The 15,565-nt window shown below is 35.4% G+C and overlaps 1 protein-coding gene across 1 annotated transcript in view; it reads left to right on the top strand.

The window, feature by feature from the left end:
• Positions 1-15,565, top strand: part of LOC132559599 (coiled-coil domain-containing protein 91-like) — a 37,677-nt gene that overhangs the window by 14,689 nt on the left and 7,423 nt on the right. The window contains exons 8-11 of the mRNA XM_060224264.1: positions 594-686; positions 982-1,050; positions 13,034-13,120; positions 14,992-15,081. Of these exons, the coding sequence (XP_060080247.1) occupies positions 594-686; positions 982-1,050; positions 13,034-13,120; positions 14,992-15,081 (339 nt within the window). The remainder of the gene's footprint in view (positions 1-593; positions 687-981; positions 1,051-13,033; positions 13,121-14,991; positions 15,082-15,565) is intronic.

Raw genomic sequence — 15,565 nt, 5'->3', positions numbered from 1 at the left:
GTTTGAAAAAAAGATGGATTGAGGCTCGAGCACAGATTTCGTGCTTGAGCATGAAAAGGATTTCATTAACACAGGTTGGGTGTTTTATTTTGATTTGTACAGAGTTCTGGCCCTTTATTCACAAACAGGTAAAAGGCAATAGAATCCTTATCATTATAAAATGCTTTTGAAAAGAAATAAAACATTATAAAGTTATTACAATTTACAGAAGCCATCTTCTGTTATCAGTTCATGTACAATGATTTCTACATTCAGCAGTATAATGTTTTTGTTCACTACAACCCTGTATTGAAAAATACTTGGCTTTTTCTTGAAGATTTTGTGATCCAAGAGATACAAAAGGAACAGCACTGAAGTATGGAGTCATATAAAAGTGTTTTCTAAAAGTAGTACTCTTAATATATATAGTAATATATAGTATATATATAATATATAGTAGGTCTCTTAATATGCATTTGGTGTTAATGGAACGGAACTACAATGGGGAGTTTTTAAAAGTTTAAAAGTGCCTCAATAAAATCAGCCTCTCTAGTATGTTTGATTGTCGTTGGCAACAGATGATATATCATTGCTGTTTTTTTCTGCTTAAACAGCGATCTCATTTTGAAGAGAAATTGGCAGAGGAACGAATTAAAATGGCAGAATCAAAGATGACTGCTCTGAAAGAAAAGGCTGAAGAGATACAGGTATAAAAATGTTCCAGATTTTGATCTTGATTAAATCATAATGCAGTGTATGAAACAGAAAATGGGAAAATGGATAACCTCCACCTTCACATTTTAAAATGCTCTTATATTGTATTGTGTATGTTTGTTTGGTTTATGGCCCTGTGAAAAGCCAGGCCCATTTGAAGGTAGTGTGTCCTTGAAGTGACTGCTGCATATGATCTGCCATTACATCTAGCTAAATTACCTTGTAAATATCACAGTTTAATATTTCATTAAATTGTCCCGTTGAAATTTTATGTTTCCTACTTTACAGAAAGAGTTTGAGGATTTTCTGAAAATGGAACGAGAGAAAAATCAAAATAATCTACAAAGTGCTTTAGAGGTGTGTATGCCTACAGATGGTTTCTACTATAAACTTGTAGCAGGGCAAACTATTAGAGTGTACCTAGACCATGTTTCCATTTAACAGATAAATTATCCTGTTCTGTATTATGAAAATATTTTTAAATGATCACATTTTGTTCAAGTTTTCTTTTAGAATTTTTTTTATCATAAGAGAGTCTCTTTAATATATTTGGATTTTTAATACTGTTATAGTCTATAACATGAAATTATGTTTTCTGGAAATTAACAAGTGTTTATAAACAGAAAAAAACACCAAAAAACACCAAGAAAGTGTTTAATGACTGATGTTCCTCTTGACATGCATGACATAGGCAACTTAAGTGCATTACTAATGAAACATTTTTTACATAGATAAAAATTGTCTTGAAATATTTGCCAATTATTTTGAGGGAAGTGAGATATATTTAAATAAATAAGATCCATTTTGAAAATGCCAATCTGATATTTTTTTGGAAGTAGTTAGATTTAGGATACAAAGCAGAAGCTGTGAAATACAGTAATAAATCAGACCTCAGTAATAAGTCAGACCTCAGTAATTAATCAGACCTAAGTAATAAATCGGACCTCTGTTATAAGTCAGACCTCAGTAATTAATCAGACCCTTAGTAATTAATCAGAACTCAGTAATAAGTCAGAGCTCAGTAATAAATCAGACCTCAATAATAAGTCAGACCTCAGTAATAAATCAAACCTCAGTGATAAGTCAGACCTCAGTAATCAATCAGACCTCAGTAATTAGACAGACCTCAGTAATAAGTCAGACCTCAGTAATTAATCAGACCTCAGTAAGTAATCAGACCTCAGTAATAAGTCAGACCTTTGTTATAAGACAGACCTCTGTTATAAGTCAGACCTCAGTAATAATTCAGACCTCAGTAATAAATCAGACCTCAGTAATAAATCAGACCTCAGAAATGAGTCAGACCTATATAATAAGTCAGACCTCAGTAATTAATCAGACCTCAGTAATAAATCAGACCGCAGTAATTAATCAGACCCCAGTAATAAATCAGACCTCAGTAATAAGTCAGACCACAGTAATAAATCAAACCTCAGTAATAAATCAGATCTCAGAAATGAGTCAGACCTTTGTTATAAGTCCGACCTCAATAATAAATCAGACCTCAGTAATAAGCCAGACCTCAGTAATGAATCAGACCTCAGTAATAAGTCAGACCCCAGTAATCAATCAAACCTCAGTAATAAATCAGACCTCAGTAATAAGTCAGACCTCAGTAATAATTTAGACCTTAGTAATAAATCAGACCTCAGTAATAAGTCAGACCTCAGTAATAATTCAGACCTCAGTAATAATTCAGACCTCACTTATAATTCAGACCGCAGTAATAAATCAAACCTCAGTAATAATTCAGACCTCAGTAATCAATCAGACCTCAGTAATAAGCCAGACCTCAGTAATGAATCAGACCTCAGTAATAAGTCAGACCCCAGTAATCAATCAAACCTCAGTAATAAATCAGACCTCAGTAAGTAATCAGACCTCAGTAATAAGTCAGACCTCAGTAATAAATCAGACCTCAGTAATAAGTCAGACCTCAGTAATAATTCAGACCTCAGTAATAAATCAGACCTCAGTAATAAGTCAGACCTCAGTAATAAGTCAGACCGCAGTAATAAATCAAACCTCAGTAATAATTCAGACCTCAGTAATCAATCAAACCTCAGTAATAAGTCAGACCTTTGTTATAAGTCAGACCTCAGTAATAAGTCAGACCTCAGTAATAATTCAGACCTCAGTAATAATTCAGACCTCAGTAATAATTCAGACCTCAGTAATAAATCAGACCTCAGTAATAATTCAGACCTCAGTAATAAATCAGACCTCAGTAATAAGTCAGACCACAGTAATAAATCAAACCTCAGTAATAATTCAGACCTCAGTAATAATTCAGACCTCAGTAATAATTCAGACCTCAGTAATAAGTCAGACCTCAGTAATAAGTCAGACCACAGTAATAAATCAAACCTCAGTAATAATTCAGACCTCAGTAATCAATCAGACCTCAGTAATAAGTCAGACCTCAGTAATAAATCAGACCTCACTAATAAGTCAGACCTCACTAATAAGTCAGACCTCAGTAATAAATCAGACCTCAGTAATAAGCCAGACCTTAGAAATAAATCAGACCTCAGTAATGAATCCGACCAAAGTAATAGATCTCACCTCAGTAATAAGTCAGACCTCAGTAATTAATCAGACCTCAGTAATAAATCAGACCTCAGTAAGTAATCAGACCTCAGTAATAAGTCAGACCTTTCTTATCAGTCAGACCTCTGTTATAAGTCAGACCTCAGTAATAATTCAGACCGCAGTAATAAATCAAACCTCAGTAATAATTCAGACCTCAGTAATAAATCAAACCTCAGTAATAATTCAGACCTCAGTAATAATTCAGACCTCAGTAATAAGTCAGACCTTAGAAATAAATCAGACCTCAGTAATAAGTCAGACCCCAGTAATCAATCAAACCTCAGTAATAAATCAGACCTCAGTAAGTAATCAGACCTCAGTAATAAGTCAGACCTTTGTTATAAGTCAGACCTCAGTAATAAGGCAGACCTCAGACCTCAGTAATCAATCAGACCTCAGTAATAAGTCAGACCTCAAGTCAGACCTCAGTAATAAATCAAACCTTTGTTATAAAATCAAACCTCAGTGATAAGTCAGACCTCAGTAATAAATCAGACCTCTGTTATAAGTCAGACCTCAGTAATAAATCAGACCTCAGTAATAAGTCAGACCTCAGTAATAAATCAGACATCAGTAATAAGTCAGACCTCAGTAATAAATCAGACCTCAGTAATAAGTCAGACCTCAGTAATAAATCAGACCTCAGTAATAAGACCTCAGACCTCAGTAATAATCAGACCTCAGTAATAAATCAGACCTCAGTAATAAATCAGACCTCAGTAATAATAGACCTCAGTAATAAGCCAGACCTTAGTAATAAATCAGACCTCACTAATAAGTCAGACCTCAGTAATAATTCAGACCTCACTAATAAGTCAGACCACAGTAATAAATCAGACCTCACTAATAAGTCAGACCTCACTAATAAGTCAGACCTCAGACCTCAGTAATAATCAGACCTCAGTAATAAACCTCAGACAGACCTCTGTTATAAGTCAGACCTCAGTAATAATTTAGACCTTAGTAATAAATCAGACCTCAGTAATCAGTCAGACCTCAATAATAATTCAGACCTCAGTAATAAATCAGACCTCAGTAATAAGTCAGACCTCAGTAATAAATCAGACCTCAGTAATAAGTCAGACCTCAGACCCTCAGTAATAAGTCAGACCTTTGTTATAAGACAGACCTTTGTTATAAGTCCGACCTCAATAATAAATCAGACCTCAGTAATAAGCCAGACCTTAGAAATAAATCAGACCTCAGTAATGAATCCGACCAAAGTAATAGATCTCACCTCAGTAATAAGTCAGACCTCAGTAATAAATCAGACCTCAGTAATAAATCAGACCTCAGTAATAAGTCAGACCTCAGTAATAAGTCAGACCTCAGTAATAAGTCAGACCTCAGTAAAAATTCAGAAGGCAGTAATAAGTCAGACCTCAGTAATAAGTAAGACCTCAGTAATAAGTCAGACCTCAGTAATAATCAGACCTCCGTAATAAGTCAGACCTCAGTAGTAAATCAGACCTCAGTAATAAATCAGACCTCAGTAATTAATCAGACCTCAGTAATTAATCAAACCTTAGACCACAGTAATAAATCAGACCTCAGTAATAAATCAGACCTCAGTAAGTAATCAGACCTCAGTAATTCCGACCAAAGTAATAGATCTCTCAGTAATAAGTCAGACCTCAGTAATTAATCAGACAGTACAGACTCAGTAATAATTCAGACCTCAGTAATCAATCAAACCTCAGTAATAAGTCAGACCTCAGTAATAAGTCAGACCTCAGTAATAAGTCAGACCTCAGTAATAAGTCAGACCACAGTAATAAAATCAAACCTCGGTAATAATTCAGACCTCAGTAATAATTCAGACCTCAGTATTTAATCAGACCTCAGTAATAAGTCAGACCTCAGTAATAAGTCAGACCTCAGTAATAAATCAGACCTTTGTTATAAGACAGACCTCTGTTGTTATCAGTCCGACCTCAATAATAAATCAGACCTCAGTAATAAGCCAGACCTTAGAAATAAATCAGACCTCAGTAATAATCAGACCTCAGTAATTAATCAGACCTCAGTAATAAGTCAGACCTCAGTAATAAGTCAACTCGGTAATAAGTCAGACCTCAGTAATAATTCAGACCTCAGTATTAAATCAGACCTCAGTAATAAGTCAGACCTCAGTAATAAAATAAATCAGACCTCAGTGATAAATCAAACCTCAGACCTCAGTAATAAATCAGACCTCAGTAATAATCAGACCTCAGTAATAAGTCAGACCTCAGTAATAATCAGACCTCAGTAATAATCAGACCTCAGTAATAAGTCAGACCTCAGTAATAATTCAGACCTCAGTAATAATTCAGACCTCAGTATTTAATCAGACCTCAGTAATAAGTCAGACCTCAGTAATAAGTCAGACCTCAGTAATAAGTCAGACCTCAGTAATTCAGTAATAAATCAAACCTCAGTAATAATTCAGACCTCAGTAATCAATCAGACCTCAGTAATAAGTCAGACCTTTGTTATAAGTCAGACCTCAGTAATAATAATCAGACCTCAGTAATCAGACCCCAGTAATAAGTCAGACCTCAGTAATAAGTCAACTCGGTAATAAATCAGACCTCAGTAATGAATCAGTAATAATTCAGACCTCAGTAATAAGTCAGACCCCAGTAATCAATCAAACCTCAGTAATAAATCAGACCTCAGTAAGTAATCAGACCTCAGTAATAAGTCAGACCTTTGTTATAAGACAGACCTCAGTAATAATTTAGACCTCAGTAATAAATCAGACCTCAGTAATAATTCAGACCTCAGTAATAAATCAGACCTCAGTAAGTAATCAGACCTCAGTAATAAGTCAGACCTTTGTTATAAGACAGACCTCTGTTATAAGTCCGACCTCAATAATAAATCAGACCTCAGTAATAAGTCAGACCTCAGTAATAAATCAAACCTCACTAACAATTCAGACCTCAGACCTCAGTAATTAATCAGACCTCAGAAATAAGTCAACTCGGTAACAAATCAGACCACATTAATAAATCAGACCTCAGTAATAAGTCAGACCTCAGTAATAAGTCAGACCTCAGTAATAAATCAGACCACAGTAATAAATCAAACCTCAGTAATAATTCAGACCTCAATAATAGATCAGACCTCAGTAATTAATCAGACCTCAGTAATAAGTTAGACCACAGTAATATATCAGACCTCATAAGTCAGACCTCTGTTATAAGTCAGACCTCATTGATAATTCAGACCGCAGTAATAAATCAAACCTCAGTAATAATTCAGACCTCAGTAATAAGTCAGACCCCAGTAATAAGTCAGACCACAGTAATAAATCAGACCTCAGTAATAATTCAGACCTCAGTAATAAGTCAGACCTCAGTAATAAATCAGACCTTAGTAATAAGTCAGACCTCAGTAATTCAGTAATAAATCAAACCTCAGTAATAATTCAGACCTCAGTAATAAGTCAGACCTCAGTAATAAATCAGACCTCAGTAATAAGTCAGACCTCAGTAATTAATCAGACCTCAGTAATAAATCAAACCTCAGTAATAAGTCAGACCTCAGTAATAATTCAGACCTCAGTATTAAATCAGACCTCAGTAATTAATCAGACCTCAGTAATAAATCAGACCTCAGTAATTAATCAGACCCCAGTAATAAATCAGACCTCACTAATGATTCAGACCTCAGACCTCAGTAATTAATCAGACCTCAGTAATAAGTCAGACCTCAGTAATAATTCAGACCTCAGTATTAAATCAGACCTCAGTAATTAGTCAGACCTCAGTAATAAGTCAGACCTCACTATTAAGTCAGACCTCAATAATAAATCAGACCTCAGTAATAAGCCAGACCTCAGTAATAAATCAGACCTCAGTAATAAGTCAGACCTCAGTAATAAATCAGACCTCAGTAATCAATCAGACCTCAGTAATAAGTCAGACCTCAGTAATAAATCAGACCTCAGTAATAAGTCAGACCTCAGTAATAAGTCAGACCTCAGTAATAAATCAGACCTCAGTAATAAGTCAGACCTCAGTAATTCAGTAATAAATCAAACCTCAGTAATAATTCAGACCTCAGTAATCAATCAGACCTCAGTAATAAGTCAGACCTCAAGTCAGACCTCAGTAATAAATCAGACCTCAGTAATAAATCAGACCTCAGTAATTAATCAGACCTCAGTAATAAGTCAGACCTCAGTAATAAGTCAACTCGGTAATAAGTCAGACCTCAGTAATAATTTAGACCTTAGTAATAAATCAGACCTCAGTAATAAGTCAGACCTCAGTAATAATTCAGACCTCAGTAATAAATCAGACCTCAGTAATAAGTCAGACCTCAGTAATAAGTCAGACCACAGTAATAAATCAAACCTCAGTAATAATTAAGACCTCAGTAATAATCAGACCTCAGTAATAAGTCAGACCTCAGTAATAAGTCAGACCTCAGTAATAAGTCAGACCTCAGTAATAATCAGACCTCAGTAATAAATCAGACCTCAGACCTAAGTAATAATCAGACCTCACTAATAAATCAGACCTCAGTAATAAGTCAGACCTCAGTAATAAATCAGACCTCAGTAATAAGTCAGACCTCAGTAATAAGTCAGACCTCAGTAATAAGTCAGACCACAGTAATAAAATCAAACCTCGGTAATAATTCAGACCTCAGTAATAATTCAGACCTCAGTATTTAATCAGACCTCAGTAATAAGTCAGACCTCAGTAATAAGTCAGACCTCAGTAATAAGTCATACTCCAGTAATAAATCAGACCTCAGACCCCAGTAATAAGTCAGACCTCAATAATAAGTCAGACCTCAGTAATTAATCAGACCTCAGTAATAAGTCAGACCTCAGTAATAAGTAATTAATCAGACCTCAGTAAGTAATCAGACCTCAGTAATAAGTCAGACCTTTGTTATAAGACAGACCTCTGTTATAAGTCAGACCTCAGTAATAATTTAGACCTTAGTAATAAATCAGACCTCAGTAATAAGTCAGACCTCAGTAATAATTCAGACCTCAGTAATAAATCAGACCTCAGTAATAAGTCAGACCTCAGTAATAAATCAAACCTCAGACCCTCAGTAATAAATCAGACCTCAGTAATAAGTCAGACCTCAGTAATAAGTCAGACCTCAGTAATAAGTCAGACCTCAGTAATAATTCAGACCTCAGTAATAAATCAGACCTCAGTAATAAGTCAGACCTCAGTAATAAGTCAGACCTCAGTAATAAATCAGACCTCAGTAATAAGTCAGACCTCAGTAATAAGTCAGACCTTTGTTATAAGACAGACCTCTGTTATAAGTCAGACCTCAGTAATAATTCAGACCTCAGTAATCAATCAGACCTCAGTAATAAGTCAGACCTCAGTAATAAATCAGACCTCACTAATAATTCAGACCTCACTAATAAGTCAGACCTCACTAATAAGTCAGACCACAGTAATAAATCAGATCTCAGTAATAACCTCAGTAATAAATCAGACCACAGTAATTAATCAGACCACAGTAATAAATCAAACCTCAGTAATAAGTCAGACCACAGTAATAAATCAGATCTCAGAAATGAGTCAGACCTCAGTAATAAATCAGACCTCAGTAATTAATCAGACCTCAGTAATAAGTCAGACCTCAGTAATAAGTCAGACCACAGTAATAAATCAAACCTCAGTAATAATTAAGACCTCAGTAATAATTCAGACCTCACTAATAATTCAGACCACAGTAATAAATCAAACCTCAGTAATAATTCAGACCTCAGTAATCAATCAGACCTCAGTTATAAGTCAGACCTCAGTAATAAGGCAGACCTCCGTAATAAGTCAGACCTCAGTAATAAGTCAGACCTCAGTAATAAATCAGACCTCAGTAATAAGTCAGACCTCAGTAATTAATCAGACCTCAGTAATAAATCAGACCTCAGTAAGTAATCAGACCTCAGTAATAAGTCAGACCTTTGTTATAAGTCAGACCTCTGTTATAAGTCAGACCTCAGTAATAATTCAGACCTCAGTAATCAATCAAACCTCAGACCTCAATAATAGACCTAAATAAATCAGACCTCAGTAATAATCAGACCTCAGTAATAAGTCAGACCTCAGTAATAAGTCAGACCTTAAGTCAGACCTCAGTAATTAATCAGACCTCAGTAATAAATCAGACCTCAGTAAGTAATCAGACCTCAGTAATAAGTCAGACCTTTGTTATCAGTCAGACCTCTGTTATAAGTCAGACCTCAGTAATAAATCAGACCTCAGTAATGAATTCGACCAAAGTAATCAATCTCACCTCAGTAATAAGTCAGACCTCAGTAATTAATCAGACCTCAGTAATAAATCAGACCTCAGTAAGTAATCAGACCTCAGTAATAATTCAGACCTCACTAATAATTCAGACCACAGTAATAAATCAAACCTCAGTAATAATTCAGACCTCAGTAATCAATCAGACCTCAGTAATAATTCAGACCTCAGTAATAAGTTAGACCACAGTAATAAAATCAAACCTCGGTAATAATTCAGACCTCAGTAATAATTCAGACCTCAGTATTTAATCAGACCTCAGTAATAATTCAGACCTCAGTAATAAATCAGACCTCAGTAATTAATCAGAATTCAGTAATAAGTTAGACCACAGTAATATATCAGACCTCAGTAATAAGTCAGACCTTTGTTATAAGTCAGACCTCGGTAATAATTCAGACCTCAGTAATAATTCAGACCTCAGTATTTAATCAGACCTCCGTAATAAGTCAGACCTCAGTAATAAGTCAGACCTCAGTAATAAATCAGACCTCAGTAATAAGTCAGACCTCAGTAATTCAGTAATAAATCAAACCTCAGTAATAATTCAGACCTCAGTAATAATCAGACCTCAGTAATAAATCAGACCCCAGTTATAAGTCAGACCTCAGTAATAATCAGACCTCAGTAATAAGTCAGACCTCAGTAATAAGTCAGACCTCAGTAATAATCAGACAGACCTCAGTAATAAATCAGACCTCAGTAATAAGTCAGACCTCAGTAATAAGTCAGACCTCAGTAATAATCAGACCTCAGTAATAAATCAGACCTCAGTAATAAATCAGACCTCAGTAATAAGTCAGACCTCAGTAATAATCAGACCTCAGTAATAATCAGTAATAAGTCAGACCTCAGTAATAATCAGACCTCAGTAATAAATCAGACCTCAGTAATAAATCAGACCTCAGTAATAATTCAGACCTCAGTACCTCAGACCTCAGTAATAATTCAGACCTCAGTAATAAGTTAGACCACAGTAATAAAATCAAACCTCGGTAATAATTCAGACCTCAGTAATAAATCAGACCTCAGTAATCAGTCAGACCTCAATAATAATTCAGAACTCAGTAATAAATCAGACCTCAGTAATAAGTCAGACCTCAGTAATAATTCAGACCTCAGTAATAATTCAGACCTCAGTAATGAATCCGACCAAAGTAATAGATCTCACCTCTGTTATAAGTCAGACCTCAGTAATAATTTAGACCTTAGTAATAAATCAAACCTCAGTAATAATTCAGACCTCAGTAATTAATCAGACCTCAGTAATAAGTCAGACCCCAGTAATAAGTCAGACCTCAGTAATAAGTCAACTCGGTAATAAATCAGACCTCAGTAATAAATCAGACCTCAGTAATAAGTCAGACCCCAGTAATCAATCAAACCTCAGTAATAAGTCAGATCTAGTAATAAGACCTCAGTAAGTAATCAGACCTCAGTAATAAGTCAGACCTCAGTAATCAATCAGACCTCAGTAATAAGTCAGACCTCAAGTCAGACCTCAGTAATAAATCAGACCTCAGTAATAAATCAGACCTCAGTAATTAATCAGACCTCTGTAATAAGTCAGACCCCAGTAATAAATCAAACCTCACTAACAATTCAGACCTCAGACCTCAGTAAGTAATCAGACCTCAGTAATAAGTCAGACCTTTGTTATAAGTCAGACCTCTGTTATAAGTCAGACCTCATTGATAATTCAGACCGCAGTAATAAATCAAACCTCAGTAATAATTCAGACCTCAGTAATAAGTCAGACCCCAGTAATCAATCAAACCTCAGTAATAAATCAGACCTCAGTAATAATTCAGACCTCAGTAATCAATCAAACCTCAGTAATAAGTCAGACCTTTGTTATAAGTCAGACCTCAGTAATAAGTCAGACCTCAGTAATAAGTCAGACCTCAGTAATAATTCAGACCTCAGTAATAAATCAGACCTCAGTAATAAGTCAGACCACAGTAATAAATCAGACCTCAGTAATAAATCAAACCTCAGTAATAAGTCAGACCTCAGTAATTAAGCAGACCTCAGTAATAAATCAGACCCCAGTTATAAGTCAGACCTCAGTAATAAGGCAGACCTCAGTAATAATTCAGACCTCAGTAATAAATCAGACCTCAGTAATAATTCAGACCTCAGTAATCAATCAGACCTCAGAAATAAGTCAACTCGGTAATAAATCAAACCTCAGTAATAAATCAGACCTCAGTAAGTAATCAGACCTCAGTAATAAGTCAGACCTTTGTTATAAGACAGACCTCTGTTATAAGTCAGACCTCAGTAATAAGTCAGACCTCAGTAATAAATCAGACCTCAGTAATAAGTCAGACCTCAGTAATGAATCCGACCAAAGTAATAGATCTCACCTCAGTAATAAGTCAGACCTCAGTAATTAATCAGACCTCAGTAAGTAATCAGACCTCAGTAATAAGTCAGACCTTTGTTATAAGACAGACCTCAGTAATAAGTCAGACCTCAGTAATAAGTCAACTCGGTAATAAATCAGACCTCACTAATAAGTCAGACCTCACTAATAATTCAGACCTCACTAATAAGTCAGACCACAGTAATAAATCAGACCTCAGTAATGAATCCGACCAAAGTAATAAATCTCACCTCAGTAATAAGTCAGACCCCAGTAATCAATCAAACCTCAGTAATAAGTCAGAACCCAGTAATAAGTCAGACCTCAGTAATAAATCAGACCTCAGTAATTAATCAGACCTCAGTAATAAGTCAGACCCCAGTAATAAATCAGACCTCACTAATGATTCAGACCTCAGACCTCAGTAATTAATCAGACCTCAGTAATAAGTCAGACCTCAGTAATAAGTCAGACCCCAGTAATAAATCAGACCTCAGTAATAAGTCAGACCCCAGTAATAAATCAGACCTCAGTAATAAGTCAGGACACAGTAATAAATGAGACAGCAGGGGTTGATTACTTAATAATTACATGGTACCAGTCTAAAACCTCAAATTTCCTGATTTCGTTGATGTGTCTGATATTTGAGTACCAATATTAATTAATTATCATAAGATTTCAAATTCACTTTCAAACTCTTTCTTTATGAAATTTGCATTATATGATAATAAAACTTGCTAAGTTAAACACAAAATATTGTACATTTTCACTGGAAGAAGAAAGACCTTCTTTTGATATAATTGTTTTATTTAAATTCCTTCCTTAAGAATTACATCCAGCATTGTCGTGTTTTACATTGATACAGCTATACCTGTCTATAACGGCAACAAGATAGAGCATAGGAAATTGGCCTTTATAGGCAGGTGATTTTTATATAGAGGTTCTACTGTTTGTGTTTTATTTGAACTTTAAACGAGTGACCTTTTAATGAAGGTTATTTCTTTCATAGAGCCAACCTTTAAGGCAGGTTTGACTGTGATATTAAATGTTTCCTTTTCATTCTAAATTCAGTATAATAATAAACAAGTTGATGTTGCAGGAAGAAAGAAGAGAAAACAGTAAAAAAGTAATGGAAGCCTTGGATCAGGAACGAGAGAAAAACAGAGAGCAACATTTAGAACAGAAGGTAGAAAATGAATTATCTAAAGCATGTTTAAACAATATTCACATTTGCAATACTACTTTGTAAGCCTACAACTGTAAAGATTGGTAACTAACACCAAACTTTACTCTCATCTCTCTATAGTAGTCTTCTATGAGCTTTTCTTTAACAAGGGAAATGAACTTCTGGGGAGATAAATTTCCAAATTGTCGTACTTCAAAAGTGTTCCATGTAAATTCTCAGATAATATTACGATATATAAAGAATAGTTCACATCACATCTTACTGGTAATTTCATCATAACATGATTCTTTGAAGACATGAATAATAGAATCTTTAACAGGAGCCTGTTTCATAGACAGGGATATCACAGACCAAGTATAAGAGTTTTGCTGGTCAGCACAAGGCTGGCCAATTGCTGACCATTCTGACACAAGGATGGAAATATTTCTGTTCAAGGAACAAACATAAATTTTATTTTTTTCTCACATACTTTAAAAAATCAGCAACAAATGGTAAGTTCTTGTGAAACCCAGGGCTCGCGCTGGCGATCGCCAATGGCGCCATTGGCGAAAGTGAAATGAGATTGGCGATTTCAAATTTCTATTGGCGAAAATGCCGATTACAGACATTTCCAGTCACCGATGACTGTACAGAGCAAAATCACTGGCATTTAACTTATTTGTAACGAGTGACACAGGTAAAACCTCTTCCATCTCTAACAACCACAGGATCACCTTGTGAAGTATGTGAGATAGAGTTATACCATCCCTAACAACCACAGGATCATCTTCTGAAATATACTCAACAAAAAAAGAAAGGCTAACATGTTTCCTTGGCGAATACCTGTAAATGAGTGAAAACAAAATGACGTTTGTGCAATAGAGACTACAAGGACATTGTTTGGGCGTCGTGTGTCTCCCCAAACAGTCTGCAACAGGTTGAGGGCCTACCAATTGAAAGCGCGGCGTCCCTACACTGGACCCAATTTGTTGCGATGTCACCGTAACAATCGGCGTAACTGGACCCGTGGTCACTGTCGTTGGGCCTTATGACAATGGAACAATAATCTGTTTTCAGATGAGTCCAGGTTTTGTCTGTAACACAGTGACGGAAGGCGCAGAGTGTGGAGGCGACGAGGGGAGCGTTTTGCGAACTGCTGCGTCGCAGATCGGGACCGCTTTGGCGGCAGAAGTGAAATGGTTTGGGGTGGTATTTGTGGGGGGACTCGTACCAGGCTTGTTGTGTTAAATGGCAATTTAACTGGCATACGATATCGGGACGAAATTTTAAGACCAGTGGTTCTGCCATTCTTAAGACGCCATTTTTTAATAGGATAACGCACCAGCGCACACCAGTCGCGTCAGCAGAACTTTCTTGCAGCAGAATAATGTACAGGTGTTAGATTGGCCATCTAAATCACCTGATTTGTCACCGATTGAGTATGTCTGGGACGTTCTTGGGCGATGCGTGAGAGAACGTCAAAATCAACCGTCAAACTTGCAGGAGCTGGCCCAAGCCTTGATCGCTGAATGGAACAACATCTCTCCTCGAATTATCCGCCGGTTTACGAGTTCCATGTGACGACGCTGCAATACTGTTTACTTAGCAAACGGTGGCCATACCTGTTACTAATGGTGTTACCTTTGGAATTGACCCAAACATCCTTTATAGTCGAATAAAATCAACTGAACGCAAAGTTTTATAATGAACCATGACTGCAGTTTTATCAGAATTGATCAATTACTTTATTCGTACATAATTGGTAAGGATTTATGAAGGGGTTAATTAATTAATCTTTTTTTGTTTAGTATATGTGAGAAAATGTTGTCTCTCTCAGGATTTATTGTATTATGTGTATATAATTATTAACAGCTTTTTTTCTTTCATTTTAGGAATTATTTAGGAAAGAATTGCAGGCGGAGCAGCAGAAACATCAAGAAATTATACAGAAGTCCCTGGCAGAACAGAGAGAAAAATTTCAAGTATTTAATTCATTCCTCATACTACCTTCTTAAATAAATTAGAGCTTAGAAATTATTTCAAAGTAAAGAAAAGATTAAGTTTACAATGAGTGAATATATTTTAGGCGTTTTCTTATTTCTTAGGAAATCTTCTTTCTTCAGGACTAAAGTTTTTTTTTAGGATTTCCATGTTTTTCAGTGAATTATTCTCTTATTTTATGCTTAATGTTTGGTGGCAGAATTCGGTTTTATGTAGTTGTATCGTATTCTAGATACTTAAATATACTTGTTTTACTACAATATGCATTGATTCTGACATGTTTAGTTGTGTGACTACAATATACAGTGATTCTGACATGTTCAGTTGTGTGACTACAATATGTAGTGATTCTGACATGTTTAGTTGTGTGACTACAATATGTAGTGATTCTGGTATGTTCAGTTGTGTGACTACAATATACAGTGATTCTGACATGTTTAGTTGTGTGACTACAATATGTAGTGA

This window comes from Ylistrum balloti, unplaced genomic scaffold (genome assembly GCF_031769215.1).
Source record: "Ylistrum balloti isolate Yb309-2 unplaced genomic scaffold, AGI_CSIRO_Ybal_v1 Utg369568, whole genome shotgun sequence".
In the NCBI taxonomy this organism is placed as follows: Eukaryota; Metazoa; Mollusca; class Bivalvia; order Pectinida; family Pectinidae; genus Ylistrum; species Ylistrum balloti.
This window is presented reverse-complemented; position numbering and strand designations above follow the sequence as displayed.